Source organism: Phallusia mammillata, chromosome 6 (assembly GCF_965637545.1).
Source record: "Phallusia mammillata chromosome 6, kaPhaMamm4.hap1.1, whole genome shotgun sequence".
Classification (NCBI taxonomy): domain Eukaryota; kingdom Metazoa; phylum Chordata; class Ascidiacea; order Phlebobranchia; family Ascidiidae; genus Phallusia; species Phallusia mammillata.
This window is the reverse complement of record NC_137257.1, coordinates 10,974,657-10,998,291: the sequence shown is the minus strand read 5'-3', so window position 1 is coordinate 10,998,291 and position 23,635 is coordinate 10,974,657. Positions and strand designations below refer to the sequence as shown.

Here is a 23,635-nt window from a genome sequence, read left to right as displayed (position 1 = left end):
TTGATATAAATCATAATTCGTTTTATTTTATGTATATTTCCTTTCAAATAGAACTCTAAAATAAACATATCATATTAGGGTATTTACCTGAAGATCGCGCGCAAAGAAGACAGGAAGGATTTCATTTTCAACTGAGGAGACCTGTTCAGTGTCCACTGTCCAGTGAGAGCAGTTGCTGTTCCCTAATTGTAATCACTGGTTGATTGGTTGTAGATGGGATTTTTGTGAATTTCGTTCAAAACACGATGGCTGCTCCAAATTTAATGTAAGGTTCTCACTTCAAAATGCCTAATTTCCAAACAAAAGTGCTTTCTTTTTGCAAATTGAATGTTTGCTTTTAGTGTTGTTTTTGGAACAGTTTGAATTCTAACATCAAAATAAAAATACTGAGACACAGTAAATTCTTGATAATGGAGATGGGAGAATGAAAATACATATTACTAATTAAAGCAATGTTTTTAAGAATATATATTTTATGTATGTATTTTTCAGATCATTTCAAGAGATATGGAGTGTTGCAGTTGGGATGTCCTCAATCCAGGATGCAAAACTAGTAGAACAAGATCTATTCAAATCAATTGAAACTCTAAAACTGGGGTTAGATTTTTTTAAACCATACAGGTAAGTTGTGGTAAAGTTAAATAGTTTGACATGTTTCTTTCAAATTGGCATGATGGTTTTGCTTTTATTGTCATCTTTTTACTGGGCAATCGGTGGACTTAACTGATGTTTTATTGATAACTTTGATGTTTGTCCACTGCCAGTCTGCAGAGTGTGGCAGCTGCACGCACGATTATTAAAAAAAAAAAAAAATTCCACGCCAATTTTGGGGGGTTGCGCGCGGAAATTTCACACGAAAGGCATTTAATTGTATTGCTTTGACCCCATTTACTCTCTTTGAGGGTGCTGAACTTGGCCTTGCACACGAACTTATGGGTCTTGCAAGCGCGCACGCAGGACATGTTGGTCCTGCACGCGCAAGATCTCGTCGGGAACTGCCATGTTCTGCAGACTGGGTCCACTGGATACAAACGTCTCAATAAAAATGCGAAAGCTCCTAATTGCTTGTACCAGAATAATAATTTTACATCTTAACTAATTTTTGAAATCATGAACATTATTTTGCAATTTTCTGGAACCACCATGACTAATAAAAAAAACTCTGTAACTATATTATTTGTGTGTCCTTAAACAACTTTTATAATCTATTTATAGTTCTTCATCTTTCAAGGAAATGAATGAAAAAAGAAAAATGTCAGAGAACCTTAAAAAATTTGTTAATCGTGCAGCAAAACTGCTGGTATGTTCAAAACTTATTGTATGTGTTAGGTTTAAGATTTTATCATGTTCCTGTGTCAAATTGAATAACACGAAAACTGATGAGGCCTTCAAAATAGGCAAAATTAATGTTTCTGTTTTTTTACCTCCACTCCCGAGGTTAACTGATTTGCTCTAAAGTCTGTGGTAAAGCATGTGCCTTTCTAAAATGCAATAGGGCCATTACAATGTACTAGTTATGATTGTGCAGGATGGTTGTGTTTATGTGTGAACTGCCTGTCCATTTTAGTCCAGTATGTTTCTTGCAAATAGTTAAATCATCAAATAGCAAGGTGAAATTAAACATGCTGCGGTCAACTGTTGTTTGTTTGGGCTTAACAGTATATTAGTTGTGCTGCATATTAGTTGAGTAGAAATCTCAGTAAGATAAACTTAGGTTGGAGATTAAATTATTTTTGTTGAGTTTGTAGTTGGTACTGTTCATGTTCAGATTTGAATAAATTTTAACAGATTTTGAATCCTGTAACTATAGTTATGCACTCTATATGTGCAGTTTAATAGAGTTAATAAGATTGATTTGAATTTGGTTTACAATGACTACTATTTTCTGTAGAATGTTCACTGTTGTCAAATGCATGACATGGTTCGGCAATTTGCAAAACTACAATTTCGTGGTTCCAAACAAAAGTTGCAACAATTGTTGGCAGATGAAAAGAACTCTCATGATCTGCTTAGCAATGTAGCAGAGTTTTACTTTACTGAGAGGTAGATTATTTGTGTTAAAATTTGCAAAATATAAAAGTCTTCGATTTTTGACCAAATAACCAATAATGTTTTCAGACTCTACTGTGTGAGATGTGTCACACCGATGATAGCTTACTTTCAAGACAATGACCACCCATTTAAAGTGAGTTTAAATGCAAAGTTGTTCAGACATTCAGCATGTTTCAAATATTTATGATTTTTTACATTTGTTTATATTCAGCATACTTGGCTTTTGTCTTATTTTGGCAATAATAATTTCAATGCAAAAGTACTCTTCTTTTTAAAGGATGTGTATTCTGAGATCTTATCAAATCTTCCTGACCTTGTTACGACCTTGACAAATCAGTTTGAGAAGTTATTTTCATGTGAAAGCTTAAACATCACTACTAGAGGAGTAGACTGCACTTCAGAGGTTTGAGACAAGTTTGAATGTAAATAAAAACCCTCACCAAATATTTGTTGTTTTGTTTTTTACTTTTTACCATCAAAAATTAATGTGTGCCATTGAAAGTAAACCATGCTTGTGTAATCAACAGGTCCTTTCCAAGTTGGCCATACAACAAATCAAAGAACAATGTGAAATCTTGCAAGTTTTTCTTCTATACTATTCACACTTTGAAATGCCATGTGATCTTGTGGCAAAACTTGCAAAAATATTCAAGGGTAACTTTTCTTCGTTGTTTAAACAAAATATGCTTTGCTATTTTCATCAATCACCTGTGTTATCATTAGAACACAGTTTTGGTATTAGCCATCCATTGCTGGAAGTAGCAGATTCGTGGTTAGTGAAAGTGATGTTGACATCGATGAGTTGGTTGATGCAAGTTTTGTTAATTGAAGGATTTGACTTGGAATTTTTGCAGGTACAAAAACATCTGTTGTTAAAAATTTACTATTTTCGGTCTTGTAGAGGAAGGGTGGGTTGGAGATAAATATTTAAACCAGCGGTTCCCAAACTTTTGTAAAATTTTTGCCTGGTGGACCCTTTGTAATTATTCTCATATTTTGCGGCCCTATAAAAATCCAAGAATGCTCTAGAAAAAATGCATTTTTTTTAATGAAAAAAAGGAAATTTGATACTAAAGACTAATATAAAACAAGCACCCGAGAAAGCAATCATTGCTGTACATTGCGGACCCTCTGAAGCTGCTTTGAAGCTTTGAAGATAATTCTCTTTGCGGACCTACTGAAACTGCTGTACGGACCCCAGTTGGTCCAGTTTGGGAACCGCTGATTCAAACCATAGGTACCGATTAGGCAGTTGCAGGGTGGCAAGGCTACCTTAGGTTTTTCAAGCACAGTCTGCCACTGTGGATATTTTGATTAGTTTGTATGGTTTAGTATGAAAACTTGTAAAAATGCAGAAAGATTTTCCTTTTGGAACAAATAATTTTCTCATTAAAAGAATATTTGTTAGGATCCTGATGCAGTGACAGACCATCAATTGAAGAAACATGATAAAAGTTTTAAACAAATTGATGACATAATTTTGAAATCAATTGATGAAAGCAGTTTGTCTCCTTTAATGCTTGCTTGGGCTACAGTGCGCTATGTGGTGGGTATTTTATTTCATGCCTGATGTAATTGTAGGTATTTATCTAAATTTAAAAAAAGAGTGCTGCATTTTTTGCTGATGTCATGCTTGACAAGTATTAAAACTGGTGTGTGTTGATTAAAACAAATTCAATAAATGTTGTTTTGCGAAATCAAGGTGCAAAAATGTGAAGTGTTAAATGATGCCAAGGATTCTGTTTATTTTTAATTACTAATAAGTGACAAAAGTGCTATAATGTTCAGTACAAAATATGTTTTTCATCATTGCGGTAATGGGCATACTGATTATCATAAAATAAAGCAAATAGATTCATAAGTTGTGTTCCATGAAGCACATGTTTTGCTGAAAAATTTCTAAACTTTTTTAAATAAAAGAAAAAGCCCAAAACAAACTTTAGAGAATAAACTGTATGGTGACTGTACTATGTGGTTTGTTTCAGTTGATGGAAGAAAATGGAGGATTACTTACTCAAAAGCTTGGGGAGCGAGCTATTGATAATAATGTGTGGCGAGAAATCGATCAAATTATCATTAACTATCCTTTTAATACTGAATCGGTAGGATCTCAGTTTCATATATTGTGCTGGCATAAATATGCAACTTGCCACTAAAGGCATGTTTTGTTGTAATTTGCTTGGTTCCAAATGATTTTGAGTATATTACATTTATTGCTTATGTTTGCCCAAAATTAAAAATTTAGCGATGTAAACCGATTTTGACTGGCATTTTAAACCAAAACTGGCTTCAATTGAGTTTAAAAATGGGTTTGATTTGTGCCTGAATTCCAATCTTTATTTGCATCATAATTTTTACTTCTTTGCACAAAATTGCATGCATTTACAGTTTGTATTGATTTGTTACATCTATTCCTTAAGACCTGTATGCAAAAAAATGTTGGGTAAGTTTAACTTCAAGGTCTAGCTTAATCTAAAATATCATGTCACATTCTTAATGATTTTAAAGTTGCTCATGTTTATGCAGAGCCCTCCAAAAGATATTTTGTCTATTACTATCAGACCTGTTAATGTTGTTTGATGTTCCTGTTGCAGAATATATCTTCTACAGCAAAGCGAGTTCTACGTGGAGTAATCTCCTGTGTCACAAAATCATTTCATGAAGACACATTGGGTTGCTATGGTGATCTTGTCGCTGTTGCAGTTAGATTACTTGAAGCGAAACCCACAGATCTAGTAAGATAGCAATTATATGCATGAAGATTTACAATAAATATATCATATTTTTTTATTGTGATTGAATGAACTGCATACATCAGCATCTATAATTAATTATCACTAAATGAGTTGTATCAGAAAATTAAAATAATTTATTTCCAGAGTTAATATTCTTTTGGTAAATCCATAACATGAGTCCTGGGTTTTGTGAGACCTTAGCTGACAAGATCAGTAATCTAGGTAGTTTTATCAACTTACCTACTTTTTAGGGGAAAGGAATTGCCAGATGTGACATGGATGCCTTGCTTTTGTCAGCTAGTGGTTATTTCCCTATAAACAGCGGTTATATGCTTGAATTGCTTGCTGCTATGGCAACCAGTGAAATTGCAGCTATTCAGGTAACTATAATAAATGTTATCTATAACATATTATTGATATTAACTACTTTTGAGTTGTTTAAAGTGCTTATCACCAAATTGCTAATTTCTGATTTTTTTGGTATTGGTCTGTTTTTTTGTACTTATCAATACAATTTTAATTATGGGTCCCCTTCCCTGAAGGGGACACATATTGATTTTACTCAAATTCTTTTTGTTTTTTTCTTTTTTTTTCTTTTTTTTCTTCTTTTTTTTTTCTCCCTAAAGTTTGTCCGACTCGTTTTTCCATCAAATCCTTGATGGATTTCGATGAAATTTACACAGATGGTAGATATAGTTATGTAGATGTGCATCCCACTTTGTTTTTGTTGATAACCCCAGTATTTACCCCGCTAGCCCCCTTTTACCCCAAAGTTTGTCCGACTCGTTTTGCCATCAAATGTTTAATGAATTTAGATGAAACTTACACAGATGGTAGGTATAGTTATGTAAATGTGCATCCCACTTTGTTTGTGTTGATAACCCCAGTATTTACCCTGCTAGCCCCCTAAAATGGGTATTTTTTCCCCGAAGTTTGTCCGACTCGTTTTTCCATCAAATGTTTGATGGATTTGGCTGAAATTTACACAGATGGTAGATGTAGTTATGTAGATGTGCTTACCACTTTGTTTGTGTTGATAACCCCAGTATTTACCCGGCTAGCCCCCTAAAATGGGTATTTCCCCCCGAAGTTTGTCCGACTTGTTTTGCCATCAAATGGTTGATGGATGTGGCTGAAACTTATACAGATGGTAGATGTAGTTATGTAGATGTGCATCCCCCTTTTTTGTCCGAATAACCGTAGTATTTACCCCGCTAGCCCCCTAAAAGGGGTGAATTTGTAAACAATGTCAGAATTGGCTAAAATTGGAATAGTTTGTAGAGTATGCCATTTATAGGTGTCAATTGTTGTGTTCAACCCTGTAGCCCTAACATTTACCCCATAAGCCCCCAAAGTGTAAAACGTATTTGTATGTTACTGGGCACCACAAACAAAAGATTTCTGTGGCACAATAGTGTTACAAGAGCAACCAGTTGTATGTTACTCATTTGTGACTTTGTGGGTTGCTTGGTGGACGTTTTTGTGCCATTGCAGTTCGGGGGTTGTTAACAGCCCTTTGACATAAGAAACATTAACGGTTGTTGCTCAAAACACCTCTAGTGGTCGAAATTTGTAACATTGGCGGTTTAGGCTGAAATTTTGCAGTACTATTGATTGAGTCATTGAGGTTTCCTATTTTTTTAGTTTGTGTGTCGGACCCCATTAGTTAACCTACTAGCCCCCTAAAATGGGTCAGTTTTTTTTTTAATTGTTATTTATTGAATTGCATTATTTTCAACTTTGCATGTATGGGGACCCATGAGTTTTTGCCTGCAGAAACAACCAAGGTTATAAAAGATGATGGCTAATATGGGACCCAATACAAAATAAGCATAGGAAATATATTTATGTTTTAAAATTGATCATAGTGTATATGCAAGGGCAATATGTGCTAAGCCACCCTTCTAGTTTTAATTGTTTAGAGTAAGACTGTCCAAAGGAAAAGCCATGTGTATAAACTTTATACATTAGGAATGAAGCATAAAGAAACATTTTAAAATTTTGGCCCGGGGGCAAAACAAACGCGACTGATTGATTAAAGGTTGTGCGGCCCGCAGAGACACTGGATTTCAAATGTACTGAAAATCGAGTTCAATTATTGTATATTTTTGATCAATGTCAGCGATGCTAGTTTTCTGTGACCTAAAAATAATGCGACGAGAATCAAATACGAAATTTTACATGTTAACTGAATATAAGCATATTTGATATGCAACAAAGTGAAATCACCTTGTGTTATATAAAAGGTGCGGTCCACAATCAATGCATGATAATTATGGGTCCCCTTTCCTGAAGGGGACACATATTGATTTTACTCAAATTGTTTTTTTTTGTTGTTGTTTTTTCTTTTTCTTTCTTTTTTTTTCTTTCATTTTTTTTCTCCCCAAAGTTTGTCCGACTCGTTTTTCCATCAAATGTTTGATGGATTTGGATGAAATTTACACAGATGGTAGATGTAGTTATTTAGATGTGCATCCCACTTTGTTTTTGTTGATAACCCCAGTATTTACCCCGCTAGCCCCCTAAAATGGGTGTTTTTACCCCGAAGTTTGTCCGACTCGTTTTACCATCAAATGTTTAATGGATTCAGCTGAAATTTACACAGATGGTAGATATAGTTATGTAGATGTGCATCCCACTTTGTTTTGTTGATAACCCCAGTATTTACCCCGCTAGCCCCCTAAAATGGGTGAGTTTTTAAACAGTGTCAGAATTGGCTGAAATTTAGATTTCTTGTATAGTATGCCATTTATAGGTGTCGATTGTTGCGTTCAACCCTGTAGTCCTAACATTTACCCCACAAGCCCCTGAAGTGTAAAACGTATTTGTATGTTACTGGTCACTACAAACGAAAGATTTCTTTTGAGCAATAGTGTTACAAGGGCAACCAGTTGTATGTTGCTCGTTGGTGGGTTGCTTGGTGGTCGTTTTTGCGCCATGGCAGTTAGGGGGTTGTTAACAGCCCTATGACGTCAGAAACATTAACGGTTGTTGCTCAAAATACCTCTAGTGGTCGAAATTTTAAACATTGGCGGATTTGGCTGAAATTTTGCAGTACTATTGATTAAGTCATTGTGGTTTTTATATATTTTTTAGTTTGTGTGTCAAACCCAATTAGTTGCCCTACTAGCCCCCTAAAATGGGTCAGTTTTTTAAAACGTTAAATAGGACATACTTCAAACAATATCTGGGATCTAATTTTATAGCTTGTATTCTACATAGTATTATTATTTAAGCCCAGTGCCGATCACTGTGTTTTACCTTACAACACCCGACTTTCTCATGGTTATCTCTTGAATTGCATTATTTTCAACTTTACATGTGTGGGGACCCATGAGTTTTTGCCTGCAGAAACGACTAAGGTTGTATAAGACGATGGCTAATATGGGACCCAATACAAAATAAGCATAGGAAATATATTTATGATTTAAAATAGGTTATAGTGTATATTCAAGGGCAATATGTGCTAAGCCACCCTTCTAGTTGTATTTGGCCCCTCAATGACAAAGGTTTCATGTCCCTATATTTACCATAAATGTCTTTCAAGATTCATGCATTTCTTTCTGACTTACCAACATTTGCTGAATATCTTGCAACGTGTCCCCGGGATGATGTGGAAAGTTTACAAGATGGTTCATGTTGGAGATTGTTGTGTCACAAACCGATCAGCGTTGCAGGTGTGAATTGTTTACAAGCATTGGGACAGGTCAAGTTAGATATGTGATCCATTTTTAATGGAGTAATGTACTCTGTACTGAGCATTCTTGTTTTTTTCACTTTGTGTAATGAGTTAAATGTAAGGTAAGATGTTTCACCATCTGTGAGGATAAGCTGATTACCTTTGATGACAAGAACATCGCTTTGGGTTTATACTTCAAAAGCCAGTTGAAAATACTGTGTGTGTGTCTGTGTGTGTGCACTAACTAGTGTCTGTGAAATAAAAAATCCCATGTTTTTTAAAACGAACAGGCAAATACAACAAATGTGATTTGTTCAAATTTTTAGACATTTTTTTGCCAATGAAGTTTAATAAAATGGTTTATTTTTATACATTTTACCATCTGCAGGTGGGATGCTTACAGTGAAGCTTCGTGTTGGAACATTGGGACAACTTGTGGACAGTCAGCAAGGTGAACTGGTTCAATGGCAACAATCAATTGATGGGTGGAAAGTATTTGATGCTGAAATACAGGTGGGTTATACACATGTTTTCTTGTTAGGTTTCTTAAACAAATATATGGATGAAAGATGCATAATATACATTGTGTTTTGTTTAGTCTGAATTTTCCATGTGACTATTATCCAAATTCCAAACCAAAGTTTTTAGAGCAAAAATATGGATACAAAATATGTTTAAACCCAAAAACTGATCTATTTAATTTAGAATTGGGACACAAAATGTGTTGTTCTGAGTGTTATTTTTAGCAAGCAACATTTAATACTTTTTAAAAAATTGTAGTTAGCTCATAGAAATATTTTTACAGAGTCTTCTCAAATACCAAGGGCCAAGCTCTAACTATCACTTGCTTGGGTTTATTGAAAAATCCCAACTTATCTTTCGGTTGGTCGAAAAAATGCTAGCCTCGCTGCAGTCGTCGTCAGTCAGTGGAACAGACTGCATGGCTGTTTTGGAGACTATGAACATGTTTATCTCAAAAATACCTGGTCTTATTCAAAAGTAAGTCAAACCGGTATTTCCAAATTTAATATAAATCATTGAACAAAAAACATGGTTCGGGTAATGACCTATATACTCAATAACAATGCATTTTAACTAGTGATGGGACGATACCAGATTTTGAAGCGAGTACCGATACCGAGTACGAGTACCACATGTATATACCTTCGATACCGAGTACTTAAGTGTAGTGTTGTACTTAGTTGTATATCACTAGCTAATTTATCTGCCATGCTCGGGGTAAAGGCGTGCGCACACACATGCCGAAAAATGTAATCACCACGTGATAGCGAAAAAGGCGTACGTAAACTGGCGGGACTTTTTTCCAATTTTGTACTGTCCGAAGCAAATATTGGCCAAAAGTTGCCCGTATTCTTATGGTGTAAATCGGCCTTCGGTACTCGCACGTTTTTGGAAAACTGAGACAAAATATTTCGATACCGAGTACGAGTATCGATACCACTGAAATCGTTCGATACCATCGATACCGAGTACCGGGTACCGGGTACTTGTCCCATCACTAATTTTAACCACGATTTGGTTCAGTAGATTATTACTGAAAAACGGAAATATTTTCTTGTGTGTGTTTTGAACATTTTCAATGTTGTTTTTGGACATCTACTTCAAAATGTTACGACTTTCTAGTTAACACTTTTGAAATTAGCTTTTTTCTGAAAAACAACAACATTTCTTTCTGACTTGTTAACATGCTTTGATTTAAACACAGATGGTTCTCTGCCTCTGTAAATGTTCGGTAATTTTATGTTGTTTTGCCACTGCCACAATATTTTTATACTGTTAACTTAAACATATTGTTTAGGATAATGCAGATGACTGAACCAGCCACTCAACTCATTTCAACCTGCCTGCAATGTTACATCGCTCTTGTGAAAATGAACCCATCAGAAAATGCACAAAAAATATTGAGTGATCTTAAACAAGTCCAATATTTTCCATCAATGGATAAAGGAGCTTTTCAACAGAATGCGGACCAAGTGCAAATTTATCCTGGCATATTTGGTCGCTTGTTAACAGAAGTAAGTCAAGCAGCATTTGCGCTAATATATATATAATCCGCATGTATACAGTGATTTTCTCAAATTGTTGTGAAATAGCTATGTAGTAAAATATGTTAGATTAAAACTTCTACTCACATTTGAATGACATAAATCACATTAAATGCAATTTCGATACCCTGGCCCAAAGTAAAGTTTCAGTTGGCCAAAACATTTTGCTACAGCAATGTTTTGGTTTCTGGTTAACATTCCTGGACAGTTTGGCCAAAACTGAACCTCATAGGTGTATAAAATCACTGCCAAAAGTGTTTGGCCTATGAAAATAAAGTAAATCACTTAATATTTGCCTCTACCAATTCTTGCCTCAAACAATCATTGGGCCATTTTAGGCTCGGCCATAATTGGATTTTTTTTGTTCAAAATTTCAATTTAGGGACCAAAGCCTCAAATCTTTTCAAGTGGGTTTAGTACATCACTAGTTATGTGAAAAATGATTTTAATGTGTGATGTGTTCACTCAAATCCTGGATTGATTTTTCTGAACTTATCATCAGGTTATTTTGCTGCTTGGTGTCCTTAACTGGAAGACATAACTTGCTTCTCTGATGAAAAAACCTGGTTGCTACCTTTAAAATAATCAACTTTTGGTTGAGAAACAATAATTAAAGTGTTATGCAGAAAAATGGATTGTTCTCAAATAACTTTTTGAATTTGAAACTGAATAAGTTTAAGACAAAGTACTAGATCGTTTTACTACATAAGTTTTTACAAAATATATCAATAATTCAGTTTGCAAATTTACCCAAAATCTCAGACAGACAATTTGAATTCTATTAAAACTTTTGCGTTTTCTTCTATGCTTAAAGCATGCTTGACTTACTCTCACATTTATTTTAGTGGGAACGTGTTAACAACACCTACCTCGTCACCATGGCGACAGTCGACCTGATGACGTCATTACTGGAGCATTCAATGGAATCCGAAGACAAAATCACAGAGTGCATTGCTGTAACAGTAAACTTTGTGATGAAGGAGGTTTTCTGTTGTTTGCTCAAGTGGCAACGAAACGAGGATCTATGGGACAATATAGGTGAGTTGAAATATTTAGACTGCAGAAATGATTTAAGCACAAAAGCATAACCAACGAATTTCAACTTGTTAGTCTGGTGGAAATATCTGGGTTTTTCCACATCGCCTTATTTACCTTTGCACCATGTGTTCTTGAAGTTGCCCTTTTTTAGCAGAAATGTTAAAATTTACAAAAGATAAGTGATAAGAGGGGTTGTTGTTGATGAGAGAAATCAGTTCAAAGAATAAAAATACATTGTTTGTTCACGTTGCTTCACAGCATACGTTATCCCCCGGTTTGGGGAAAAAAACTTTGTGTTGCCAAAATTACAGGCGCTTCGGTGAAGTTTATTCGTTGGTCAAGTAATACTTCGTTGTGCGAAGGGCAATATGCATTTTTGTTTTTTAGTAAATACTTTTGTACTATGTTACGTATTGCCCAATAAATCGACCAAACCCACAAGTGATTAAATAAGCGCAACCCCTCAAAAATATCAATTCTACTTTCGAAGTTGAAGTAAAATGATTTGATCTGATGAATTTCAGGTGTAAGATGTTTAAAGCTCTTTCACGTCATGTTGCGGATTGCTGACTCTGAGCTTACTCAATCTGCCAGAATTCTACAAAAATCTGTGGTAGCGTCATTGTTGGAACAAAACGGAGCTGAAGTTTTGTTAAAAATTGCCTCCGTACCCGTTGACCTTATTCAGTCTGTCTTTTTGAATCAGGTTTGTCAATCGATGTGTCCCTAAATTGCAAAATACATTGGTTTTTACTTTTTGATGATTTTCTGGTAAAAGGAGTGTTTTATATTTGTTTTAATATTTTGAAGCCTGGAATCGATCATTTTTATTTTATCCAACTAACTTGAAACGATCAAACTATTGTATCGACGGTCATAATATTACCAAAGCATTGGTGTATTTGTAGGCCTGTACCATGTAGTAACGTTCCAGCACTAATCTATTAACCTAGCACAAAGTATGTTCAGCAAGGTCTGTGCCTCATGTTTTTGTTTAACGTAATTGCTTTTTTGCAGCCGTTCTCATCAGGCGCAAACCAAATGTCGGAGATAGTTCGTCTTGCATTTTCGGTCCTGAACAATCTCCTGCGCTCATCGGATCTTGTTGCCGATAGCAACCCCACTTTTCTGAAACAGGTGCTAGCGACACCTAACGTCGGAGGTACGTGCTTAAACTTGGACATTTACATTCAGTTTACAACACGAGGTTTCATATTGTTTGGGCAGACATTGGTTTCAGGTTGAATTTGTGACCACTTTTTGGCATAACTATTAGACAAAACTTGATCTGTTTTTAACAAAGACGATTTCTCGTGATGTAAAAACTTGTAGTGTTGCTTATTTGTAAGTTTATTTTATCACGCCATATGTGAACCCTGATGTCTGGATGAAAAAAGCCTAATCCACACTTGGTGGTATAAAAATGCGTGGGATATCAGATGATATCAATGCTCAAAGTCCAACTTAGCTAAGTGCAAGTGTAAAAGGCGCGAATTTGTTATAAATTTAAAGTGGTTTGCGAATCATAAATTTGGAAAGCCCTGATGTAGAGCATCTAAAACTCAAAATCATACATAAAACGTGCGATCACGTTTGTCCTGTCACTAAAAGAATGATATGTTTAACAAAACATAAAGTAAGTCACACATGTTACAACGATTATATGCAGTGTCTGTTAAAGTCTACACCTTGTCTTTACATGGTTACAAATTCATCATTGACATAAATAAATGCCCTTGTTATGTTATCTCGTCCTAAAATATGGTTTATTTCTCTATTAGAAAGTAGTGTAGTCTCCAACATCGCTGGTTACATCTACCATCGCTACACCCTCGCCCTTCCTCAGCTCTCGCTCGCCATCTTGCGGCAAGTTTCTCTCATAGCTCCAATGTCTTTACACGCTAATCTCGGCGATGACGTTGTTGCTTTCAGGTACGTTCATAAATCTTTGTTTTGCTGAAAATATATCAGTTACTCTTTTCCATGTTGATTGGGGGCGGCTAAAATTGAGAGTATTGTTTAGACATGTAACTTTTGAGTTACTGTCGTCGCAAAGCTGAAAGTGTAGTATTTTGTTGATATTTTTTTCAAGTTATGTCAAAACTGTTTCATTTTTCCAGGGACATCTTATTATCGAGGTTGCGTTCCCGTATCGAGCATCATTCATTGAAAATCGCAATTCTTGATTTCATGGTAGTCTCGGTGCAGACTCAACCTGGTCTTCTAGAACTATTTCTCGACCTTGAGCCAAAGGTCAAGGACAAACCAGAAGAGGTTGTTCTAATTGCAATGTTTGTTTTACATTTACTGTAGAAACGTATATTGCCCTGTATGCATTTTTGTGTTGAATGGTAATATTCAAACACATTGGGACGTATGAGGTTATTTAAATTTTTTTTTATTTAAGTATGACCCCAAAATAAATATCTTAATGAATAAACTGGCATTTTTAAGATTTATGTTATATTGTGGAAGTTTAGGATGACCTTATTTTAGATAAATCTGACCGAAAAACAAAAAGTAAAACAACATGAAAACAAATAATCTGTTTTAGGGCCTCCAACTTGGGAAGTCGAGTTTTTTGCACGTGGTTTTGTCGATGATCGAACCCGACAAGCAGGGAACTTACAGATTACCAACTTCACTCCACACAGCTTGTGTTAAGTTTCTTAATGCTCTGTGGGTTGACAAGCGACATCCAGTACTTGAGGTTAGTGATAAATGAATTGTCCTTTTGTGATAAGGTTTTCCAAAAACATTGTGAATAGTTAATAATACACCAAAGTTTGCAATTGTGTTGCCTGTTAAATTTGCAAAAAAACTTGTTTTTTTACTTTGGTTAAACTTTCTGAAACTAAATTTAAATCCTTATGTTAATGTTAAAAACTTTTACCATTTTTTTTCACTGTAATGGAGTAAAAATTTAATCAAGCTAGGAATTCAAATACTTCCTTTGAGTTCATATCACTAAAGATTTTTTCACATAGGCGTTGAAGTGCAGTGGTAAACAGTTTTGGAGTTCCTTGTTGCTTCCATTATTCAGCGAAAATTCTCCGAAAGAAATTGCGCAGGTATTGTCTTGATCTTTTGTACTTCATAAAAATCATCAATATGGTTTTATACGGAGCTACAATAAGCCGGTGCGAATACTACAGGTCCACTTGATGCGCTAAGTCTGCTTTGTCCGCTATGGTACTTCGCAGCTGGAGTATTTTCGAGTTACGTCGCCCTTTTTCCGTTTAGTTGCACCAAAGAGAGTTACCTGCAGTATTTTTAAGTTACGTTGCACCAAGCGTACCTAGCACTTCTGTAGTATTCGAAGGCACCCCCCATAAACCAGTGACCACGATCCTGATGACAACGTTTGGAGCAGTGTTTCCCAAAGTATGGGTCGCGATCTTATAAGTTGCGTCGCCTGAAAATTATTTTGTGTCGCATGTTTTTGTAACGGGCATCTACTTCAAATATAGCGTTTGACTGTGACGTATCAGTAATTACATTACAATTGTTTTAACGTGTTGATGTTGGTTTGTCTGAAAAGTGACAAGTTATTCCGCTGTAAAACCATCGAGCTCAAGTCTCGCCAAATCGGAACGTTTGGTCAAATGGGCAATCAACTTCGACCGAAACTGACTAATTAATTTTCACTGGTCTGTTTTTCCAAAAAGCTTCTGCGTTTATGCGACGGGGCGCAGGAAATAAAAAATGTATATTTTTAACTACAAAAAAATAACCAAGTATTTGGAAGGACAAGAAATATATTTTTAAACCATTCATGAAACACTTAATATATTCTTATTCGGTGCTTGCTCGGGCTGTAACGCTTTACAAATGTGGCGTGACAAATTAGTCGCCATATTTTTCCTTCCACTAAGATTCAGAGCAACATTTCTTGTTTGACTAAGTTGTCGCTTTTTAGAACGAACTTTTGGAGACATGTGCTCATTCTTTAAACGTGGTGGCCCTAGAGACCTTCTATATGTCGCATGGAAAATCGGACAAAAATTTCCAAGATCTTATGAAGGAGTTTAAGGAAAAGAAAAGATACCAACATTGGTCCAAGGTAACACATTATTCATTTTTAATATTTTAAGCAGATTTGTTAAATTTTTGGTTGCGTCGGTGTTAGTGAAACCCATGCATTGAACATGTACACTTAACCTTGGTTAATCCGTAACGTTTGGACAAACGATGACGGGTATAGGCAAGGATTCGTATAAACCAATTACGATTAGTGTAACCTCTACCACACTGCAAATCATTTCTACCTCTAGTTTTGTCCGACTTAGGCGAAGTCCTGGATTAAGCAAATCCGGTTTAACCGGGGTTTTCTGTACACAGTTCTCAGTGTAGTCAAGTTTTAGCCTTCTGCCGCATGCAGTTATATGATGGGAAACACTAAAAGTTCTGTCTCTGTGCACATTTAGATCTTTTACACTATCGCATTGTTCAGGTTTTGCTCTGTGTCTCGAAATCACTTGCAATTGTCGACACGAACGAACGAGAGCGCCACCTAATGTTCACATCAGCCTTACAAACTTTTATCAGTGCAGCAAAGCTGACTGATGAAGATCTTGTGAAATCAATGCTGGATGACGTCATATCGTCCATTTTGTTTTTGGTGAGATATTTGCTTTCTTATTGTGCTTTCTCTATGTGCCTGTGCGTTTTCGTTGTTCAAGCGTTGCTTGGGTTAGACTGGTTTGATGTTTTACTTAGCAAAGCGAGTTTCTTTTAAAAAGTTGATAACGGATAAAAACTCCGCCTTCTTTTTACGTGACTCGTGACTTTCAGCAAGGTGTTACTCACAAAAGGTCTGATTCCCGTTTAATACCTGCTGTTAAGCCGTTGTTATGTGTTAGACATAAAAGGAAATGCTGTTCTTATTGTTAGCTTATAGTTGCCCATAGTTTGCCGACAAATGTTTAAGATAAACGGGTCTAAACCTACATTTTAGATAATACGTACTGTTGCTGCTTTATGTTTTTTGGTGTTTTTGTTTGTTAAACTATTGCATTAACAGGTTGGTGACACAGCTTCGTGTTCATGTAAGGAAGTGAATGTTTTACTGAACCTGTGCACAGAATTGCTTTTAACGCAAGTTTACAACCAAATTAAAAAGAAAAGATGTCTTCAGCAAACGAATGTCTGGCTCGAGAGGTTAGTAATACTAGTGGTGCTTTTTTATTCAAGCCTATATAATCCTTAATTGTAAAAAACGACGCACTAGACCCGAGCATAAAATCAAGCGACCTGCAGAAAAAACACAATGGTTTCCGACCTTTTTGTCTTTTTGTCGCTAGCAAAATCTACCCCACGTTTTCTCAACAAAGTCATCTCGCAAAACTGTTGCAAAACAAAGTTTAGATAAGTTACATGGTAATGATATTGTTAGTACTTTGCTAACTGCGTTTCCGAGACAGTTTTGACCAAGTTAGGTAAATTATTTTTATTCAAACAAAGTCGTAATGTAGAATAAGATTTGACCAATGTTAGTAATTAATTTAAAAGTGATCTACTACCGCCCAGTTTATCGAGACACTTTGGTTTTGTCAGCACAACAGCAAGTACGGAGTGGTTAGAGAAAGGTAATGCAACGTTTGAAGCCATTGTCCTATTTTAAAGATCTGTAGTTTAAAGAAATTGGTTTTGCGCTTATCAATGTTTTTCTTTGCAACTTCGCTTAATAACGTCAACATTTGTGACTAAGTTTTTTTTTGTTCTCAGGAGTGTGCAGGCGCTTCAAAAGTTCGAGGAATCCGGAAACTTCAGCAAATCAGCTTTTCACCTTCACACTACAGCTTATCATCTTGCTAAAGCTGCAAAAAACAAAGATAAAAATGGTAAAGAAAACATACCTTAACTCAGGGGTGGGCAATTAATTTTTAAAACGGGCCACATAAGAAACTTGACTTATGTCCGAGGGCCAAACCAACGATTACTTGGTTAAACTTTATTCTACATTTGAGCGTTGTAATGCAAATATTTATAGTTTGCATAAAAAATAAGCGGGGAAATTGACATGAAAAATAGCAATTTAGCTTGCAATATTACGCTGAAATGTTAAAACCCAAAGTTTTTATTCAATTAGGTTGATCAAATTTGCGTTTAATCTTTCCAGTTTGTAAAAATCAGATTTTTGTGTTTTTCCCATCCCCGCTGTATTATGTTGACACAAAAGAGCACTATAGGCTCTATCGCATAACAATGGGTTGAACAACTTGTGTTTTATGACGATTTTGACCAGCATCACACGTAGCTGTTCGCCTACGCACGTGCATCACTACGTAATCATATATAACAAATGGCTTTTTAAAATAACAGCAAAATTGCCGTATTCCATGGCTGCACAGCATAAATAGACCTATATTGGATTGTTGTTTTAATTTACTTAAACCTCACGCAGGCCGGACAGGGACAGCCAACGGGCCAGATGTGGCCCGCGGGCTGTAAAATGCCCGGGTCTGCCTTAACTAGTGACCTACGTTTTGTGGTGACTATATTTCATAAAGAGAACATTGTTTATATGTTATATTTGAACAGGTTTACTTTTCTGTCTATGGCAAAAGTCCGTGACTCCTTAAAGCCTTTTCAGGGACACGAATTTATTTTACAACAAAAAAACTTTTGCTAACATCAGGCTTTGTTTAAAAATTCCGCTGTATACATATATGTATGTATGTGTGGCTATAAAAATGTTGATAAAGTAGTTTTATCAAAGAGAAGAGATTGCAAAGATTGAATAAGGACGTACGTTAAAAAGAAGGGTATGTCTTGTAAATACGGATAATTTTTTTTCTGAGACCTTACCTGTAAAAATAACTAAACATCCGTAAAATATAACCACTTACATTCTCGTTGGGTTCCATTACACGAAACAAACCAGAAGTTCACATTTGCTTATCTAACAACTCTACATTTTAAAGTGTTGACTGATCTCATCCAAGTTACTTGCCACGATCTTTCAACAATCTTGAAACACCTCGACACTAAACCGTCTGCTTTCATTATTGAGGTAAGAAAATTGATTTGAGATTACTATTAGCAGGGTGAAATAACATCCCTGTTTGTTAAAAATGAAAAGCCATTTGTTTTTTTAATTACAGGCCTCTATCGTTTTAATTCAAACCCTTGAACTTCTATGTGAAAGTGACGATGGAGAAATCAACCAATCATGGCGCGAGTCTGTATCACGTGACTCTACTATATTTTTGCTCATGATGGTGCTTGTGGATCTAACTGAAACTTGTAAAGAACAAACTGGTAGGTTATAAAGAGTCTTTAATTAAAACTTTGTAGGTGTGTAATGCAAGTTTAAATCTATCTGAAATAATTTTCACATCCACTATATTAGATTCAACTTTGTTTGCAGAAAAATCGGCGCCATTATGTATCGCCATTTTACGCTTGTTTTCTCACATCTCATCATACCACGAGGTGGCGCTGACGATACTCCACACTCGAAACTTGCCAAAGCTGTGTCTGAACTGGTCGAACGCTTACAACGCAAAATCAAAAAAGGTAAACTACTAAGTTTAAGAAAACTACAAGCAATTTATGCAAGTATTTTTATAAACAGTATCGTTGAAAAATTGGGGTGTTTTATATTCAGTGCCGGGTTAGGCTTTTTGGGGAGCGTTAAGCCATTAACTTTGGTCCCATGAAGTGGGGGTTTGAGTCTAGAAAGTGGGTTGGTTATCATTGCAGAAGTATTTTAGTTAAAAAAGGCACCACAAGTCCACAGTATTAACTTAAAATATCTGACCAGGCGGTTCATTTAATTGTAAATACTGATACACCACAAAGAATCGGCATTTGAAAAGTTTTCTAAGTGGCCCCTTTACATTGATGTACTTAGTACACTTTGCGTAATAAGTAATCCAGTCTAATTTTCAGTCCAGTTGAGTAGAACATAAGACTCTTTTTAATTTCCTTATTTTTGTTTAGTGGTTAAATGTGTACCACGCTTCACTGCATTTTATGACATGCATGATTGGTTCAGTTACGCATGACTTCACCGACAACACGTTGGACTTCATTGGGGTTCACCAAGAGCGAATTATACAGGTAAGAACAAAAAATTACCTTTCTGCCACCAATAATAAAATTGAAATAAACACACACAAATAGATTAATACATTTCCTAATCCGGATTTATTACGTTTTAATAGCAAATTTGTACATCTGATCTTGTTGTATTTACGTGGTAATTTATAACAACTGATTACAGTTGGCTACTTGTTACAATAAATTGTTTTCCACTGTTTATAACTGTACTTGGTGAAGACACTCGGTTAACTGATGTCATCAATATCACGTGTATGACGTAACAGGTAACACCTGATTGTGCAGTTTGTAGCACAATGCTTTTTAGGCACTTAATACCAAAAATGCGCTATAATGTGTCAATCAATTTGTGTTTGTTTCTATCATTGGTGGTAGCCGATTAGGAACATTATATTAAAGCCCTTTGCATTGGCTTTCCTGATTGGGTCAGTTATCGTAATGGTCGATATTTCAGTCAAGTGGATTTTAGTTGTTTGACCATTTCCGTTTATCGATTAATTTTGGCGCCAGTTATCCGCTTAATGTGGGTTTACTTTTTGATTAGATGATAATATTTCTTTGGACGCATTATTTTTGTTTGTGGATTTACCCGATACCGCAAACATAAGTAACAGATTGGCCAAGCGATATGAAAAATGCTTTACTGCTAAGTATCCATCTATATTTCCCTAATTTTTTTCTAGGCAACGATTTTTGGTTTGTTAAGAAGCCTTTGCCATCTTGCATTTAAAAGAACTATTTTTATAGATAGTAAAAAAGGTTTTAATACACACATGTTGATGGTTCAGCGTTTATGGTAATTTTAAAATTTGTACATATTTTTAATTTGACGTAATTTGATTACAAACTGTGCAAGGGAGAAAAAAGTTTATTGGGTGTACAATGTGAAATAATTAGGTATTCTGAAAAACCATAAAACAAAATCAAATTCCTATGTTTGTCATTACTGTAATCAAAGCAATTCCATAGCACGCTGTAAGGAAGCACCTTATTCGGCTACTGTTCTCATTTTTTTTCACTGATGATCTATATCGCATCATTTTAATGGATTTAGGCAATCAAAAAGAAACTCTTTAGTAATATCTTTACAGCTAAATACAATATAATTTCTAACATTTTCGAACAAGCACTTTATTTTGCCTTTTGATATTTCCAGTGTTTATCGGCCCTCCCAGTCAACCAGGGTATTCCCCTTCTACGTGAAGTCGATTTCACTACCGCATTACTGGCAGGTGCTTCTGGTCAATACCTTTCACAGTGGAAGTTTAAATTACTCAAACTTTATGACGTCATTCGTGATCTCATCGCTGTGACGTGTCAAACAGCGATCGCATTGTTGCTTCATCCAAGGCTAGTGCAAGAAACCATGAAGGTATTGTACATCATATTATGAAGTTTAGCATTTTTGATGCAACTTAAATGATTTATGTATAGTTAATATTTTGTAAGCTTTTTTTGCAAAAATGTACCTGTAGTTTCTTTAGGTCGGACACTAAGCATCAACAGGACATATTTGGTGCTATGCCCACCTGAAGGCTTAGTTGCATCTTTTTGATTTAGCAGGCGGTTGAATATACTGTTGCTGCCAGGCATAATGTATCAACAAAATTTCAGCTCTTCCGGTAGTTTTTTTATTTCTAATATGCCAACGTTTCGATGTCCCATACGAAACACCTTCATCAGGGTAATGACATAAATTGCAAACATAAGTATTTATAAAGCGAAAAGGGCGGCGAAACACACATACAAAAAAGGGGGGCGGTTGTCTAAGTAGTGTTTTTCAACCTGTTTTGAACCACGGAACACTTTATGCATTGCAGTAATCTTGCAAAACACCAAATGAAATTTTATAATTTTGCTATAAAATAAACAAGCGTACACTCAACTACTGCATAGTACTTCAGCAACATCAGGCCCACGCAATTACATTCTTATGATACAAAACGAGCCTTATAATTACACAACTATAAATAAAGCGAATCACGATGGACCATTCAAACTGGTGATAGTGGAAAATTACTGCCATAAAATCAAGGCGGTTTACGCCTACTGTGTTAAACCAGGGATTTTCGACAAGTATTCTATGAAACATTTAACGATATTTCACGGAACACCAGTTGAAAATCACTGGTCTAAAGAAATCATCATGCAATGTTTGTCCTTCTGATTTGTGCTATGTTTCTCTTTACTTTAACAGTTGCGAGAACGCAAACACCAGCGCCAAGGAAGCTTAAACACGTCATTAAGCAACGTCACACCGTTACGAACGAGATCTTCAAGCAGTAAGGTATCTTTGAAACTTTTTTATTCTTGCTTTGTTAGACTTGCAAGTCTTTCAGATATAAGTTTGTGTTCATTACTATAATCAATATTTAAACATTTTTTGGTAGTTACTTGGACATAGAGATGATGATTCTCCGTCTAGGGAAATAACCCCGATTCAAATACATCTAACTTCCATATTAGGCAACTGCCTGACTTTTCTCAAAAATCTTTCGCCTGGTATTTGTGAAGTCATGCTCGACTACTCCTTTGTCGCAGGTTTGTATTGGTACTTGACGTCACGAGTTTGTGATTTAATGAAAAAAAAGTTTGGTCGTGGTGTCCTGCAATAAATCATTGCCGATTCATTTGTGCCTGAAGTTTTGTCCAATTTACCCGAAGAACCGGATTACCCGAATACCAGTTTCACATATATTTTCAATTTAATGTATTCAGATCCGTATTTTAAAGCCAAATGTTTAGCAAAACACTTATAATCGATTCACGACCGCCATTACAAACATTTTAGTACACATTTTCATTAACCTGTCTCCCCGGCCGCACGTTGTGCACCCCTGTTGTTTATGTCATCAAAACTTTGCATCACAGACGAGTATCCTCGATTGCTGGCGATCAACTTTGGGACACCGACTATGGAACCAAATGTTCCAGTATCATTTGGTGGAATTATAAGTGCGGCCAATTTTGCTCTTTCTGCACTGCACAAGGTATTTCTGTACAACGTACGACTATTTATAGTTTATATTTATAAGGGCGGGTAAGATTTTTTATATTGTTCGATTATGAAATAAAGGTTTTTAATGGTTGAAATGTGATTGGGAGAAAAAATATTCACTGTTGTGTTTTACTTCAGGCTAATGCGATTAATGCAAGTCATACAAGCTACAAAGACTCGTTGACGTATATCGCTGACGTGTCCCTGGTTCTTGTGATGTCACAATGCCTGTTGTTACTCAAACAAACCAACGTGTCACACAGAAACAAGCAGTTTCTAAGACGGAACCTTGGCGATGAACTGGTAGGAAATAATTTGTGGTGTTAAGGACTTGTGACAACGCAGTGACAAAAATGGTCTAATGACTGAGCAATCAAAATATATACATATATATAGTGCCTGGATCGGGGATATACCAACAGTTAGTTTGCAGAACACATTGTAATGTTTGTTTACGAAATACTTAAATAATAAGGTGTGAGATGTACAGATTTTGTATTTTACTTTCGTAGCCTAAACTGCATTGCCCAACGCTATTAAGATTGCCTGCAGCCCTGCAGTATGTATTAAAAAAGTGAACTGATTTACTTTTTCTTTGAATACATGCGTTGTGGTCCTTGGCACCTTGGCGCAGATAAGTGTAGCCGATCCAAGTTTAACTTATTTTGTTGTTGTCCAGAGTTCTTGTGTACGCAGTGCGAGTCGCCATCTACGTCACTCGTCTAGTTCCTACTCACCACAATCCAGCCCAAGTGGTTCTCAACCGGTTCAAACCGGTTTCGCCAAACATGATGGCAAGAATATCTTAGGGTTGGTGAGCGAGTATGTGAAACAGGTTCTTCGATAAAATCACAACTTGTTTCCAAATCTGCTGCTTATGAAAGCAGGAACCGATGTTAAGGTATTTTCTACACTGCCCCATTTAATAAACATGTTCACCCTTTCAAACCACTGCCCGATGTTTGAGAGTTTAGTTGAGCAAGTTCGAATGCTATTTAAA

The 23,635-nt window shown here is 35.8% G+C and overlaps 1 protein-coding gene across 1 annotated transcript; it reads left to right on the top strand.

Moving 5' to 3' along the window:
* Positions 1-77: 77 nt before the first annotated feature.
* On the top strand, positions 78-23,583 carry LOC145232282 (nucleoporin NUP188-like). Its single transcript, XM_080096863.1, has 37 exons — positions 78-265; positions 493-621; positions 1,216-1,300; positions 1,892-2,043; positions 2,119-2,185; positions 2,330-2,455; positions 2,580-2,706; positions 2,776-2,906; positions 3,461-3,598; positions 4,038-4,154; positions 4,647-4,787; positions 5,039-5,167; positions 8,335-8,464; positions 8,855-8,979; positions 9,272-9,465; positions 10,286-10,502; positions 11,378-11,570; positions 12,095-12,276; positions 12,588-12,732; positions 13,352-13,502; positions 13,691-13,844; positions 14,125-14,280; positions 14,558-14,641; positions 15,490-15,633; positions 16,024-16,191; positions 16,594-16,730; positions 17,298-17,413; positions 18,497-18,585; positions 18,677-18,833; positions 18,943-19,091; positions 19,518-19,637; positions 20,794-21,009; positions 21,835-21,924; positions 22,028-22,178; positions 22,509-22,627; positions 22,774-22,938; positions 23,315-23,583. The coding sequence occupies exons 1-37, from the start codon at positions 246-248 to the stop codon at positions 23,480-23,482; spliced, it is 5,082 nt and encodes a 1,693-aa protein (XP_079952989.1). The 5' UTR covers positions 78-245; the 3' UTR covers positions 23,483-23,583.
* Positions 23,584-23,635: the final 52 nt, after the last annotated feature.

Excerpts from the sequence above, each read along its gene's own strand:
- LOC145232282 (XM_080096863.1), top strand. The coding sequence starts at position 246 with ATGGCTGCTCCAAATTTAAT. Across the intron at positions 5,168-8,334 it reads GTGAAATTGCAGCTATTCAG|ATTCATGCATTTCTTTCTGA; the intron begins GTAACTATAATA and ends ATGTCTTTCAAG. Across the intron at positions 13,845-14,124 it reads TCAAGGACAAACCAGAAGAG|GGCCTCCAACTTGGGAAGTC; the intron begins GTTGTTCTAATT and ends AATCTGTTTTAG.